Source organism: Arvicola amphibius, chromosome 13 (genome assembly GCF_903992535.2).
Source record: "Arvicola amphibius chromosome 13, mArvAmp1.2, whole genome shotgun sequence".
Taxonomy (NCBI): Eukaryota; Metazoa; Chordata; class Mammalia; order Rodentia; family Cricetidae; genus Arvicola; species Arvicola amphibius.
Window position 1 is genome coordinate 57555416 of NC_052059.1, and position 16993 is coordinate 57572408.

The following is a 16993-nucleotide window of genomic DNA, read 5'->3' on the forward strand; positions in this document are numbered from 1 at the left end:
AGGCCCACAAACTCATGGAAACTGAACAGTCAACTACTGACCCACACCTGGGTCAAGGAAGAAATAAAGAAAGAAATTAAAGTCTTTCTTGAATTTAATGAAAACAAAGACACAACATACTCAAACCTATGGGACACAATGAAAGCAGTGCTAAGAGGAAAGTTCATAGCACTAAGTGCCCACTTAAAGAAAACGGAGAAAGCACTCATTGGTGACTTAACAGCACACCTGAAAGCTCTGGAAAAAAAAGAAGCAGACTCACCTAGGAGAAGTAGAAGACTGGAAATAATCAAACTGAGGGCAGAAATCAACAAAATAGAAACACAGAAAACAATCCAAAGAATCAATGAAACAAGAAGCTGGTTCTTGGAGAAAATCAACAAGATTGACAAACCCTTAGCCAAACTAATCAAACGGCAGAGGGAGAACACGCAAATTAACAAGATCAGAAATGAAAAGGGGGACATAACCACAGACACAGAGGAAATTCAGAAAATCATTAGATCTTACTACAAAAGCCTGTATGCCACAAAATTGGAAAATGTAAAAGAAATGGACAGTTTTTTAGATAAATACCATATACCAAAGTTAAACCAGGACCAGGTAAATGCTCTAAATCGTCCTGTTAGTCGCGAAGAATTAGAAACTGTTATCAGAAACCTCCCTACCAAAAAGAGCCCAGGACCAGATGGTTTCAATGCGGAATTCTACCAGAACTTCCAAGAAGACCTAATACCTATACTCCTTAAGGTATTTCATAATATAGAAACACAAGAGTCACTGCCAAATTCCTTCTATGAAGCTACAGTTACCCTGATACCTAAACCACACAAAGACTCAACCAAGAAAGAGAATTACAGGCCAATCTCACTCATGAACATGGACGCAAAAATTCTCAATAAAATACTGGCAAACCGAATCCAAGAACACATTAGAAAAATTATCCATTACGATCAAGTAGGCTTCATCCCAGAGATGCAGGGCTGGTTCAACATACGAAAATCTATTAATGTAATCCATCATATAAACAAACTGAAGGAAAAAAACCATATGGTCATCTCATTAGATGCTGAAAAAGCATTTGACAAAATTCAGCACCCTTTTATGATAAAGGTCTTGGAGAGATTAGGGATACAAGGGTCATTCCTAAATATAATAAAAGCTATTTACAGCAAGCCGACAGCTAACATCAAATTAAACGGAGAGAAACTCAAGGCTATCCCACTAAATTCAGGAACACGACAAGGCTGTCCACTCTCTCCTTATCTCTTCAATATAGTGCTTGAAGTTCTAGCAATAGCAATAAGACAACATAAGGGAATCAAGGGGATTCAATTTGGAAAGGAAGAAGTTAAACTTTCATTATTTGCAGATGATATGATAGTATACATAAGCGACCCCAAAAACTCCACCAAAGAACTCCTACAGCTGATAAACTCCTTCAGTAACGTGGCAGGATACAAGATCAACTCCAAAAAATCAGTCGCCCTCCTATACACAAAGGATAAGGAAGCAGAGAGGGAAATCAGAGAAGTATCACCTTTCACAATAGCCACAAATAGCATAAGATATCTGGGAGTATCGCTAACCAAGGAAGTGAAGGATTTATTTGACAAGAACTTTAAGTCTTTGAAGAAAGAAATTGAAGAGGATACCAGAAAATGGAAGGATCTCCCCTGCTCGTGGATTGGGAGGATCAACATAGTAAAAATGGCAATTCTACCAAAAGCAATCTATAGATTCAATGCAATCCCAATCAAGGTCCCATTAAAATTCTTCACAGAGATTGAGAGGACAATAATCAACTTTATATGGAAAAACAAGAAACCCAGGATAGCCAAAAAAATCTTATACAATAAAGGTACTTCTGGAGGCATTACCATCCCTGACTTCAAACTCTATTACAGAGCTACAGTATTGAAAACGGCTTGGTATTGGCATAAGAACAGAGAAGTTGACCAATGGAATCGTATAGAAGACCCGGATCTTAAACCACAAACCTATGAACACCTGATTTTTGATAAAGGAGCCAAAAGTACACAATGGAAAAAAGAGGGCATCTTCAACAAATGGTGCTGGCATAACTGGATGTCAACCTGTAGAAGAATGAAAGTAGATCCATATCTATCACCATGCACAAAACTCAAGTCCAAATGGATTAAAGACCTCAATATTAATTTGAACACATTGAGATTGATAGAGGAGAAAGTGGGAAGTACTCTACAACAAATGGGCACAGGGAACCGTTTCCTATGCATAACCCCAGCGGCACAGACTTTAAGGGCAACATTGAATAAATGGGACCTCCTGAAGTTGAGCAGCTTCTGTAAAGCAAAGGACATTGTCACTAAGACACAAAGGCAGCCTACTGACTGGGAAAAGATCTTCACCAACCCTGCAACTGACAAAGGTCTGATCTCTAAAATATATAAGGAACTCAAGAGACTAGACGGTAAAATGCCAATTAACCCAATTAAAAAATGGGGCGATGAACTGAACAGAGAATTCTCAACAGAAGAAGTTCGAATGGCCAAAAGACACTTAAGGTCATGCTCAACCTCCCTAGCTATCAGGGAAATGCAAATCAAAACAACTTTGAGATATCATCTTACACCTGTCAGATTGGCTAAAATCCAAAACACCAATAATAACCTTTGCTGGAGAGGTTGTGGGGTAAGGGGCACACTCATCCATTGCTGGTGGGAATGCAAACTTGTGCAACCACTTTGGAAAGCAGTGTGGCGGTTTCTCAGGAAATTCGGGATCAACCTACCCCAGGACCCAGCAATTCCACTATTGGGAATCTACCCAAGAGATGCCCAATCATACAACAAAAGCATATGCTCATCTATGTTCATAGCAGCATTATTTGTAATAGCCAGATCCTGGAGACAGCCTAGATGCCCTTCAGTGGAAGAATGGATGAAGAAACTGTGGAATATATACATGCTAGAATACTACTCAGCGGTAAAAAACAATGACATCTTGAATTTTGCATGCAAATGGATGGAAATAGAAAACACTATTCTGAGTGAGGTAACCCAGACCCATAAAGATGAACATGGGATGTACTCACTCATATTCGGTTTCTAGCCATGATTAAAGGACATCGAGCCTATAAGTTTGGGATCCTTGAGAAGATAATAAGCAGGTGAACTCCCAAAAAAGATATAGTAATCCTCCTGGATATTGGAAGTAGACACGATCGCCAGGCAAAATTGGGAACTTGAGGGTTGGGCAAGACTGGGCCAAGGGAAGATGGGGAGAGAAAAGTGTGAAGGGGAGAGCGGGGGGAGCTCGGAGGAATGGGGTGCTTGGGATATAGGAAGGGTGGATATGAGAGCAGGGAAGCATATATCTGAATTTAAGGAGCTACCTGAGGGTTGTCAAGAGACTTGACCCTAGAGGGGTTCCCAGGTTTCCAGGGAGACGCCCCCAGTTGGTTCCTTGGGCAGCTGAGGAGAGGGAGCCTGAAAAGGCCAGTTCCTATAGCCATACTGATGAATTTCTTGCATATCACCATAGAACCTCCACCTGACGATAGATGAAGAAAATGACAGAGCCCCACCTTGGAGCACCGGACTGAGCTCCCAAGGTCCTGATGAGGAGCAGAAGGAGAGAGAACATGAGAAAGAAAGTCAGGACCGTGAGGGAACCTCCAGCTGGCGACAGAGGGGGAAGGTGACTGAGCCCCACATTGGAGCACTGGACTGAGCTCCCAAGGTCCCGATGAGGAGCAGAAGGAGCGAGAACATGAGGGAGAAAGTCAGGAACGAGAGGGGTGCGTTCACTCATGGAGACGGTGGGACAGAACTAATGGGAGATCACCAACTCCAGTTGGAATGGGACTGATGGATCATGCGACCAAACCCGTCTCTCTGAGTGTGGCCAACAGCGGGGACTGACTGAGAAGCAAAGGACAATGGCTCTGGGCTCTGATTGTTCTTCATGGACGGGCTCTGTGGGAGCCTTCTCAGCTTGGTCGATCACCTTCCTGGACCTGGGGGGAGTTGGGAGGACCTTGGTCTTAGCATAGAGTGGGGAACCCTGATGGCTCCTTGGCCTTGAGAGGGAGGGAGGGGAGGTATGGGTGGAGGGGAGGGGAGGGAAGGGGGAGAAGGAGGGGAGAGAAAGGGGAGAAGGAGGGGAGGGAGGGGGGAGGAGGAGGGAAGGAGATGGAAATTTTTAAATATAAAAAAAAAATAAACCATGAGAAAAAAAAAAAAACTACAAAATAACGAAATGGAAAGAACAGTCTTGAGCCCTTGGCTGTTCTGTCAAATGATGCTACATTTGTTTCTACTCTGTGCACTCCATTTTTCCATCCTGTGAGGCCAACAATACTGAAGGTGTCAACTCTATCCACCCCTCCTTGGACTAAGGTTTGAATCTAGGGCCTTATGCATGCTAGTAAGTTGCCATCTCGGAAGTAGAGACCAGAATTCTCATCAGACAGTGAACTTGTCAGTGCCCTGACTGAATTTTCCAGTCTCTAGACTGAGGAAACAAATTTCTATTTGGGCATTTCATTACAACAGCAAGATTATACCAAGACATGTGACAACTAAGCATTTGTGATCTGGCTTATAAAACCAAAGAAATGAATTTGTCATTTTATTTAGTCTCAAATAACTTGTGCTTAATTTAAGCAAACACCTAGTTGGTAGCTATCATACTGAACAGTGAGTAAATAGAAAATAAACTTTAAATGCTGTCAGACAGCAAAGTCTTTAGGTTTATTTTCTATATGCACACAGTGATACACAGAATGGAACTGCAGAAGGCTTTCTAGTGTGGCATACTAGTTTACTGCCTATATGCTGCTCAGACACCTACCTTCCACTTGTTCTCTTTTCTACTTGCCACTCATTTTTCACAGGTAAGTGAATATAAAGTCCCTTTCCAAATTCTCTATTGTCCCAAGAAGAAATGATCCTTCCATTTTCTGCAACAGCTCTATTTATATCTACTATCACATCTATAATGCATTTTATTTTTCATTTCTATTTTATGCATTGTACTTTCTGTTTATCTCACTACCTTCTAGAATGTTGGGGTCTAGCACAAAAAGCAGTGTTCATGCTTGTTAACAGAATGAATTCAAAGAGCTTCAGTGCATAAATCACTAATACTAATCTCTTCCAGGTTTTTTAAAAAGCACTATAACAGAAGTTAACTACAGAAATGCAGCTTTTTAGATAAATTTTAGTTCCTGAATTAAATTAACTATTTATTTGTCTCTTGGCACTATCATATATGAACATTTTGTCATTCTTAAAAACACTTACTCTGTTGAGTCCTCAAATTCAATCTTTCCCATACTGTTGAACATGCTGATAATCTCGCTGCAATTTATATTCAACCTAAAAAATGAGCACATAAATTAATGTTCTTAGAGATTTACTACTTCTCTATACAACAGTTGCCAACAGTAGCTAACTTAAAAGAAAGCATTTAAGTAATTTTTCTCAAATTACAATTATTTTAATTTGGTTATTACTTTAGGAAAGATGTATGATCCAAAATTTCAAATTATAATCACTTGCTATTTAATAACTCTTGATATGGGCTCCTAAATCAAGACTTACTCACCTCGGAGGATTCCTTGGAATTATAGAATTAACTTGTGACAATTCACTTTCAAATGTTAACTTCAAGGTCCGGATAATCTGGAATCAAGAGAGATGTATACTTCATGTGTAAATTTTCTTTTATTAAAATATTGCTAAAAGAGGATTTTAGAAGGAAATGGTCTTTTAGGTATTCAATTGATAAATTCAAGGCTATTTTTTTGAGCTCTCAAAGTAAAGGGTAGAAATCAATGTTTACAACAGTCTCTAATGGAGTTGAAAGTTGTTTAGAGACCTACATTAACCGACACTCCAACAAGTAATTAGAATGTAACCATCCAGACACAGAAAGTTCCGGTCAGATTCATTATGCACCAGTGGTATTGTCAAATGCTTCCTCTTCTTCTACTTCTATTTCTTCTTCTTCTTTTAAAGATTTTATTTATTTATTTTATGTATACGAGTGCTCTATCTGAATGTATGCCAGAGTAAAGACCATGTTTTATTACCGTTTTTTCCCCAAAATCTTGCATGTAAACATACTGCTTTTAGAATTACAATTAGGGAAGAATCAGTAGCAAGATACTGGGAAATTCTCCACTGTTCATTTGAAGTTAGAGATTCTGCAGACAATAAATCAACAGATTCCAATTCTGTACTTCAGTATATCATTTGCATCTGGTTGTTTATGGGAAATAAGACTCTGAAGACACAAAGGTTACTAGAGTAGATTCCCTCCCTTAGAGAGTGAAGTCAAGTTAGCAAAGAGGGTATTGTTAATCTTGTCCTTCTATAAGAAAGACATTTCTATTTTGCACAACTTTTCTCTCTAGGTACAAGATTATAAGACAGGAGATGAACGAAGTTACTGTTTCCTGATTTGTACATTCTGAAGGTATAAGAAGACAGGAAGAATGGGATCTTGAGTTAGAAGTGGCCCTGATCCTTGCTGCAGGCTGCATAGCTTGAGCTAGCCAAGGCAGTGTTGGAGAGCTCACCCAGGGAAGCGACGATGAGAAAAAGCTAGTAGGCTGACAAACCCTGATACTACCCAGGCCCAGAACCAGGGCTATGAGTTGGCCCACCCCAACATCCAGCTCATCTGTGAACTCTTGGCACATGTTAAGGGGTAGAACCTACACATCCAAAACAGCAAGATCTCCATGACACAGGACAACAACAAGATGCCCAAGAGTAGCCCCAATGAGAACCTACTATTGATAGTATTATCAGAAGTCAGAGACCTTGAACCTGATCAATGATTCACAGCAATAAATACAAGTAAAGAAGAATGAACCAAAGAGTAAACTGTATGACTCAACGGGCCACACTACAGCTGCCATGATGTGATTTTTCTTTCTTTTTTTTCCTTTTTGGTCTATTTGATTTGTTTGGTGTTTTGATTTTTCTTTTAAAAATTGTTCTGTTTTGAAGGGGAGGTCACAAGGGCAGAGGATAGATGCGAGGGAACAGAAAGGTAAGTGGAATAGTGATGTGTGATGTGAAATCCACAAAGAATCAGTAAATGTTAAAAGAATTTAAAAAATGAATGTATGTGGATGTTGGTGGGACTGTAAGCTATGGACCTTTATAGGAGAGAAAGAAGCTTAGAGGACTTGTGGAAGGGTAACAAAAAACATAGGCCAAGAAAGTGAAAAGGAGGTTGTTAGAAAGAGAGGGTCAAGAAAGGTCAGTGTAATGGGGGGGGGGGACGACAAGACTCAATGAAAACAAATGTTTAAAAATACTGTATTCAAACCTGATGTTTTGTATGCTACTTAAAGCTAACTGATGGATAAATTAAAAAATGTAAGTCTTGTGCACACAGTATTGGTAGAAAGTAAATACTTTCAAGAATTAAAGATCATTGTAATGAAAGCATTTAAGTGCTCCTTGTCTAAAGGGTGGACCTGAGCTCAATCACATAGCATATCCTTGGATCTAATCATAGAAGCTATAATGTCCATCAGTATGATCAAATCAGTTATCAAGGTGTTACTACATCTATCCTTATAGGGATTAATAAATAATTTAATTAGATATTAAAAAATTTAAGCCACAAGTTCAACTATAAATTCATGAGAGAACAGTTTCATTTTTCTTATTGCTCTTATCTGTCCTCATCTTTAATTAAAGTGTCTTAGAAAGTGTTTTGTATAGCCTGCACCTTAAGTGTCCTCTACAGAACCCTAGAGTGGTGCTACCAAAAGTGTGAGGACCTTTAAGAGATAAGGACCAATATGAAAAGACCAACACTGCAAAGGGACAGCTGTATCTCAACCTCTGCCTCTCTTTTCCTTGCTGGCCAGAAAAATATGGTTTTGTTTTGCTATACTCTCCTACATGGTATACACTAGAGACACAAAACAAAGGAGTCAATCAATCATGGGTGGAAATTCTCAAAACTGTGAGCAAAAACAAACCTTTCCTTTTACAAGCTGATTATCTCAGATATTTATCGTAGTGGTGAAAAATCTAAGTAACACAAACATCAGTTTTTACCTCATTGCCATACTATCAGATTATGTGTTCTAAACATTAAAAATAATAAAAGATTAAATGAATGGAATAGTCTGTATCTTAGAAGTTTAATGCTGTTAGGTGTGATGGTGTTTGCCTTTAATTCCAGCACTAAGGTGGCAGAGAGATCCCTCTGAGTTTGAGGACACTCTGGTTTACACAGCAAGTTCCAGGATTACATAGGAGAGCATGCATCAAACAGAACAAAAAAGAAGAAAGAACTCAAACACCTAAGAAACATCAATTACCAACAAAGATAGTCCTTAGTTTGGAATATATGTTTGTATACATTACAACATTTCAAAAGCAGCATGCACTCAGCTGAAAGCATAATCTGATTTTTGATCTTTTGCCTCTGTAGTCTGATTCTTTCTTAAATGCTGAACAGTGTCAGAGAACCACAGGGTCGAAAGAGTAGGCAATGGACCTTTTATAGTACACTGCTGCTAAGTCATGTTGCCTGGTAGGTTATCTGTATTAAAAGCATTTTTAGTTTATAATATTTTCAACTTGTAATAAGTTTACCAAGCCAAGGAGTACCTGTGGAGTTTAGTGTAATTTGAAAAAAAAAAAAACCCAACTCTTCTTGAGTTGACATACCAAGTCTATTTTCTGAAGTACGTAAAGTAAGCCACAACAGAACTAAGTCACACTGAACATTAAAATTACCTGAGTCAGGTCACAGTAGGTCCTTAGTGAAGGTGCTGATTTGAGTTCTTTTGCTATCTTCATAGCTGCATCCAAATCATTTTTTTTCTCTTCAATGTAGCTTTTAACTGTTGCTAATTTTGATAAATAATCATCTGTACGCCTTTCAAGTTCTTGACACAAGCTCTTTTTCCTTCATTTAAGAGAAATTTATTTTGTGATAATTTACTAACATTTATGTAAGGTAAATTTATGACTGAGTAGTAGCCATAATTTTACCAAGTGATGAATTTAACTAAAATAACAGAATAATTTCACTGATGATGAATTTAAATAATGGGTAAAAAAAGCATGTTCTAACCAAATAGCACCTGAAAAGATAATTTTTTGAGTTGATAAACTTAACATACAATGTGGCTAAATGAGTCATTCAACTAAATTGAAATAAATTACAATTGAAATTCATGTGTAAATAAAGAACAAAGGGACTGGAGAGATGGCTCAGCAGTTAAGGGAACCTATTGCTCTTCTTGCAGGGGACCTGTGTTTAGTTCCTGGTACCCAAGTCAGGCAGTTCACAACCACCTGTCACTCCAGTTCCAGGGAATCTGATGTCCCATTCTAGCCTCTGTGATAACCATCATTCACATGCACATGTCCCCACACAGTAAAAAAAAAATTAAAATATAAAATTAAAAATAAAATAATTGAGGCTGGAGTGATGAGTCAGTGGTTTAAATAATTAGTGCTGCTCTTATGAAGACCTGGGTTCAGTTCCCAACACCCACATGGTGACTTAAAACTGACTCTTAACTCCAATACCAAGGAATCTGATGCCCTCTCCTCACCTCCCATGGGACACTAGGTGCACATGTGGTACACATACATACATGCAGGCAAGACACTCATACTTAACAATAAATAAACAGGTATAAAGAAATTAAAAAATAAAAAATTAATCTTAAAAAGAAAAATATTTTAAAAGACAGTTATGTCATAGACATGAGGGAGACTTTAGAGCATTCTGCCTAACCAAGAGAAATTTTGCCTGTATCTATCCTGTACTCTTTTGTGCCCTTACAAAGACATATGTACTCACTTTTTGAAAGGTTTACTGCATATTTAAATATTATCATAGGTACACAGTCCCTGTCATAATAAGACTTATAAACAGTGCCAGACCAGAAGTTAGATACCAATACACAAATCTTTTTCTCTTCTCTAGAAATTGCTTTATTATAGCAATTTAAAAGGTTTGAACTGAAAACTGAAAAAGTCAAGTATTTTAGTCATTAAACAAAACAATATCTCATTATTTCTTGCAAATCAAATCTAGCCTCTAGCAAAGGAAGTTTGCTAATACTACAGAAAATGGGCTAGGTTTTAAAAGTAAACAGATATTCTCCAAACCATTTGGTGACATATAAATAATTTTTGAAAGTGGTTTCTTTAAAGGAAACATGTTTATTTTGTTAAATTATAGTAAGTTCCTATGAGCTTGCATACACAGAATGACATTCAAAAGGAGTAAGAAAGTCTCATTCCACCATGGGACATAGGGAAAAAAAACCAAAGTGGCTACTATCATTTCATGAGAACTTTGGGAAATAGCATTTCATAAAAAAGACATTTTATGGCTTTTTCTGGAAGCAGGAATACAGTTCCCAATTCCTCAACTCCAACCAGAAGGAGAACAACAGAACTGACTGATGACATTAGTTAAATCTGTTTTGTGCTGTCTGAAGGACTGATCTCTTGTCTCAGATCTAAGGCAGTGGAAAAGCATGGGAGATGCTCAGGGGCACTGCAGCAAGACACATATACAGGGGCAAGAGATTATACGTATATATACAATAGATAACTTGAGACCTAGGAGAAGATGAGATTCTTTTAGAAATTAAGATATAAAAGTAGTTGTGTACACTGAGGAACTGACAAAGTTACACTTGGGCCACACAAGAGTAGACCTAAAGCCTTCATCTTATACTGATCCTAAAGTTTAAAATGTTCCAGCTAGTCCATGAAAAATGTTCCAGCAAGAATCAAGCTATAAAGACTGAAAAAAAGTTGTTAGCTTTTCACGTCCAAGTTTCAACACAAACACTACAAGGAGTATGGATATATAACAACTACAACATAATATGGCTCACTCAAAGGAAGAGAACAGAATGGTAGACTTTCTGAAGTGCATAGGCAATGGACTTTGTAGACTGATTTGAAATAACAGTCTTAAATATGTTCAAAGAAACAAAGGGAAACACTAAAAAGAAGTAGAAGAAGTTAGAAGAGTGGCCTAAGAATAATAATTATAATATCAAAACAAAAAGAACATGAAAAGGGATCAAGGCTGCAGGTGCAGCTCACTGATAGCATGACTGCGCAGCATTAGACCCTGGGCTGGAGATCTGGGCATGGTGGAACACACCTGTAATCTCAGCATCTGAAGGCTGAGGCAAGAAAATTCTGAGTTTGAGGTCAGCATAGGCTACATGGTGGGTTTGAGGCCAGTTTGGATTATACAACAAGGCCTTGTTAAACATACAAACAACAACAACAAAAGTAGAAGAAGGCAATGGTGGAAGCAGAATCAAGAAAAAGCAAGGTTAGAAGAAAGGACAGTTAAAATTGTTTCTAGGGAACAACAACAACAGCAGCAAAAAGAATGAAAAAATTATAAAGAGAGACTACAGAACCTGTTAAACATCAACAGGCAAACAAACAGGAGGAGAAAGATCGAAGGAAATAGTAAAACCAGAAAACAAAACAAAAACAAAAAACAAGAAAAAACAACTTCCAAAATTTAATGGGACAAAGATATACAAACCAACTCCAAGTAAAATAAACGCACACAAACTTTTGAAAAGCAGAGTAACAATCATGAGACCAAGAAGAGAAACGTAACCTGTCATGCACAACAGACTCCTCTAAGACCACTGACCAAACTCTCAGAAGAAACTGTCAAGGCCAGAAGACAATGGAGGAACATACATAAAGTGTGGAAAGGAAAAAAATCTGTGAACAGAATTTCATATTTAGCAAAGCTGTCTTAGAAAAGAGGCAGAGAAGGATTGGAGAGGGATGGCTCAGAGGTTAAGAGCATTGGCTGTTCTTCCAGGAGAACCATATTTGATTCTCAACACTCACATGGAAGTTCACAACCATCTAGAACTCCAGTTCCAGGGAATATGATGCCCTCTTCTGGTCTTTGTGGGCATTGCATATACACGGTGCCCAGACATAACTTGCAGTCTAAACACCCAGACACATTAAAAAATAAAATAAAGGGAAAAAAAATCAGTTAAAAAAAGGAAAGAAATGAGAGACAAACAGGAGAGGAGAAAGACAGAAGGAAATAGAAAACCACAAAACAAAACACAAGAAAAAAACATGGTTATCAATAAGAAAACAACAAACACTGTTCAGGATGTAGAGGGAACATGAACTTTTGCACACTGCTGATAAGAGTGTAATGAGTCCAGCTATTATGGAAATGAGTTTGGAAGTTTCTCAGCAAAACAAAAATAAAACCACTGTACAATCCAGATACAACAGTCTTGGGTAGATGTCTGTGGTAGTTTGAATGAGAATGGCCTACAGGATAATATATTTGAATATTTAGTTCCCAACTGGTAGACTGTTGGAAAAATTCAGGCATGGCCTTGCTGGAGAAGGTGTGTCACTGGGACCGGCTTTGAGATTTCAAAAGCCCAGGTTAGATCCTGGCTCTCTGTCTACAAATCAAAGAGTTCTCAGCTATTTCTCTAGCACCATGCCTGTCTGCCTACCTGCTGCCAAGCTTCACACCGTGATAATGGACTCATCCTCTGAAACTGTAAGCAAGTGCCCAACTAAATGTTCTCTCTTAGAAGTTGCTTTGGGCACGGTATCTCTTCACAGCAATAGAAAAGTGACTAAGACAAGACCTAAAGTACCCTAAGTGTGCTTGCTAGGTTTTTTTTTTTGCTTTTGTTTTTGTAAACTTGACATAAACTAGAGTCACTAGGAAAGAGGGAATCTCAGTTGAAGAACTGCCTTGACTGGCTTGTGGACACATCTATGAGAGATTATCTTGACTAATGATTGATGTAGAAGAACCTAACTGACTGTGAGCACCATCATCCCTGGGCAGGTGGGCCTGGGCTGTACAAGTCAGTATAGAAAGGAAAGTAGGACAGAATCAAAGTCACAGGTCTAAGAATGACAACTATGAAAGAAAGCACAGGGAGAGGAAACCAAAAGCATAAACCATAACAAAAGAAATAACAAATCAGTCGACTTCATAAAAATATTTGCATCTAGGTACATTCTTCAATGGCAGAACACTTGCCTAGCATGCACAAAGCTTTGGTCTAATCTCTAGCACAAAAGGGGATAAATCAACCATTTTATGCACTGGGCATAAAATGCCATAAAAATTTAAGGAGATTAAGGGTTGGTGTAGAAACAAATGGACAAATAGCATTACTAAGCACATTGCTTTAGTCCTACCAAAAGTTTTATGAGCATTTCTTGAAATGTATGTGATTAAAGTTAACATGTCAAATAGCTTTGAAAAAATTAAATTAAATTACTGTTTAGTAATTGCCTATCAGAAAGCCTTCTTTTCTGATGCAAATAAGAAATGAGAAATTGACATGACATGAGAAAATGACACGGCCATGTAGAAGAAAACTTGTTTGCAGCTCCCCAAATATGTGAATTCTGTAACATGAGTTAGTCTATGAAAATATTTTTCTTTGTTAATTGCTTTAAGAAAGAAATGTGGTAGCTCAGACCTGTGTTAGTACTTGCGAGACTGGGGGAAGAGGATCATGTACTTGAGCTCAGCCTAGGCTAGGGAGTGGTACCCTAGCTTTAAACACACATGCACACACACATATGTGTGCAAATGAGGGGTGGGAAACAGAGGCACAATGAAAGAAGCTTGTTAACTCTAAAGTTAGCTTTAGAATTACAAATCAGACAGAATTTTGGAAGTATAGAAGTATTTTCACTTGAACTTCTAAAAGTCAGTCTTTTTGTTTCTTTGAGGCAGGATCTCACACTGTTGCCCAGCCCATTTTCAAATGCACAGAAACCTACCTCCCTCAGCCTCCTGAATGAATGCTGTGATTACAGGTATGAGTCACCACTCCCAGCTAGAAATCAGCCTTTAAGACTCACCTACTGCTGGGCAGTTGTGGCACACACCTTTAATCCCAGTACTTGGGAGGCTGAGGCAGGCAAATCTCTTTGTGAGTTCGAGGTCAGCCTGGTCTACAGAGCAAGTTCCAGGTTAGGCTCCAAAGCTACACAGAGAAATACTGTCAAAGAAAAAAAAGGCTCACCTACTACTTCTAAGCTTATTTTAAGTTACATGTTACTGCTTCAGTCTATCTGAACAAATGAGCAGAATGACAAGTTAATATTAAGAACACTGGTTTCATCAAGTTTATATTTTTAAGTTATTACCTGGAATCAAGAGAAGCAAGAAGTTTATCAAATTCTTTCTCCACAATTTCTGTTAGACTGTGTGTTTCCTTTCTTGTTTGATTTTGTGTGCCATCAAGCATCTGGAAAAAAATAATTCAATAAACTCACCTGGTATTTTTACTTCGGAGTAGTTGCGTCATCAATACACTGCTGAACGTAAAAGATACTTTTCAGACTTTTCAAAAAGAGCCACAGAGGTGGTAAGACAATAAACACTGCAAACCACTAAATCCAACTTTATCCTCTGGTGCTTGTCAGCAAGATCACATCTCCTAAGCATTTTTGTACCAATAATTTGATAAAACAAAGATAAAACCAAAAATACCTAAAAATCTACTGATAGATTTTATAAAACCTTTTTCTTATTCCTTTTTGTCATTACAGAACAAAAGTCATTTTGGACAACAGAATTTCTCTACAGCAGTATTTCCTAAATTACTGAAACAAACAAACAAACAAAAACAAAAATCCCTAAACCAAAGTTAGAAAACACACTTCAGCTCTTGGTGCAGACCTAGGGTTCCCCAGTTCTTTCATTCCTATTTCCAAACTTAAGTCTTACTGCAGGCAGAAGGCCCTCCTTCCACCCCACCTTCACTCCCCCAGGGATTCTGCTTCTTGGTGTGGACCCAGGTTTCCCTAGTCCTTTCCTGTTGCCTCTTCTCAGCCTTTCTTCCTACCCCAGCTCTATTCCTTTGTATCATCCATAGACCAACTCTTTACCAGGGACCTCACAGCTACCACACTGGCCTGGGATTCAGAATGGGCAACAGCAACCAAAGAATGAATATCTATCCTAAAGGCAACTGCTGATGTCTACATGAAGAAACACCCCAAGCTGCAGAGTCCTAGATACCAGTACAAAAGCACAAACAAACATTCAAGAGAATATGCCTCCTTCAGACACCATTAACCCATGGTACTAGGCCCTGGGAAATGCAATTCAGTTTAAACACAAGACAAAGACTTCAAAACAGCAATTATAAATATGTTCAAGAACCTTAAAGAGGATAGAAGTAAATGCTTTAATGAAAATATAGACAATTAGCTGGGTGGTGGTGGCACATGCCTTTACTCCCAGCCCTAAGAAGACGAAGGCAGGTGGATCTCTATGAGTTTGAAGCTAACCTGGTCTACAACAGCTAGTTCCAGCATGTACCAAAGCTACACAGAGAAACCCTGTCTCAAAAAACAAAATAAATAAATAAAGTAAAAGAAAATATAGACAATTAAATGAAAGAATAAAACAATTCCAGCACAACTCTTAAATAAATTTAACTTCATATGAAAACACATACACACAAAAACTGGATAGCTAAAACAATTCTGAAGAATTGTTGGAGGTATCACCACCCCTGATTTCAAGTTGTATTACAGAGGTACTGAAATAAAAATAGCATGGTATTGGCAAAACAAACAAACAAAACCAGACATACACATTGATTGATGGAACTGAAGAACCAGACACATATCCACACATAACCACACAAAATGGTGAACACACCATTTTGACAAAGTCAAAAATACACACTGGAGAAAAGACAGCAACAATTGTTGCTCATCAAACTAGATGACTTCATGTATTAGAATGAAAATAGATTCCTGTTCTATTACTTTGCACAAAACTCAACTCTAAAGACTTTGTACTGGCTGGTCAGCTTGACAGCTGAAAAGGTGTATGGCAAATAACACATCATTTAGGCAAAGGACAGCCTACAGAATGGGAATTAACAATTACACATAATTAGTTTCTAAATATGTAAAGATCTAAAATACAACATCAAGAAAGCAACCCAATTAAAAATGGGGTACAAGACTAAACAGAGTCCTCAAAAGATGAAAACATAAATAACCAAAAAACACTTAAAGAGATGTCCAACATCCTTGGTCATCACGGAGATGTAAATAAAAACTACTTTTAGATTTCACTTTACCCTAGTCACATGGCCAAGATCAATAAACAAATGACAGCTCAATCTAGCAAGAGCACTTCATTGCTGGTGGCAATGCAAAGTGGTACAGTCACTATATAAATCAAGTGTTTCCTTCAAGAAGCTGGGAATGAATCTGCCTCAAGACTAATTCTACTGTTCTTGGGCATATACCCAAAGGACTCTGCATTCTATTACAGAGATAATTACTTACCATTTTCACTGCTACTCTATTCATAACAGCCAGAAATTGGAAATAGCTGACAGTGGATAAATGGATAATGAAACTGTGGCATATTTACATAATCGATTATTCACCTATTAAGCAAAAATTATGAAATTTGTAGATAAATGGATGGAAATAGAAGACAAAAATCCTTAGTGAGGTAAGTAACTCAGACCCCAAAAGAAATATTTTAATGTTTTCTCCTATATGTGAATGCTTTAGCTTTTAAGTTTTCAAAATGTATGCCAATTCAAGTAGCAAAAGATGTTAGGTACCTGTAAGGTATTAGTGGGAAAGAGAGCATCTCACAAGGAAAGGGAAATAGGACAGAGTTATGGAAAGAAAATGGAAAAACAAGAACAGGAGGACTAAAAAGGGATTGGGATGGAAGAGAAGGGTAAAGGAGGGAATATGGGGAAAGACAATTAACAAGAAAGGCTGTTTGTAAAACTATATGGAAGCCTACTACTGCAGAAGCTTCTTAAAAATGTGTATATGTATTAAAGAAATATAGTCACCAAAGAGGGGGAGACAATGTCCCAACTAGACATCTTATGTCACCAACTAAAACCTCCATTGCCAGAAATGGGTTATATTTTGTCATCACAGGGTATGCCAAGGGTATT

The 16993-nt window shown here is 38.0% G+C and overlaps 1 protein-coding gene across 2 annotated transcripts in view; it reads right to left on the bottom strand.

The window, feature by feature from the left end:
* The window catches only part of Rnf17 (ring finger protein 17), a 129921-nt gene that overhangs the window by 92038 nt on the left and 20890 nt on the right, over positions 1 to 16993 (bottom strand). For both annotated transcript variants that reach the window (XM_038310477.1, XM_038310478.1), the window contains exons 6-9: positions 14190 to 14290; positions 8760 to 8931; positions 5593 to 5669; positions 5289 to 5363 (exon numbers count right to left, since the gene is read on the bottom strand). In XM_038310477.1, coding sequence (XP_038166405.1) covers positions 5289 to 5363; positions 5593 to 5669; positions 8760 to 8931; positions 14190 to 14290 — 425 coding nt within the window. The remainder of the gene's footprint in view (positions 1 to 5288; positions 5364 to 5592; positions 5670 to 8759; positions 8932 to 14189; positions 14291 to 16993) is intronic.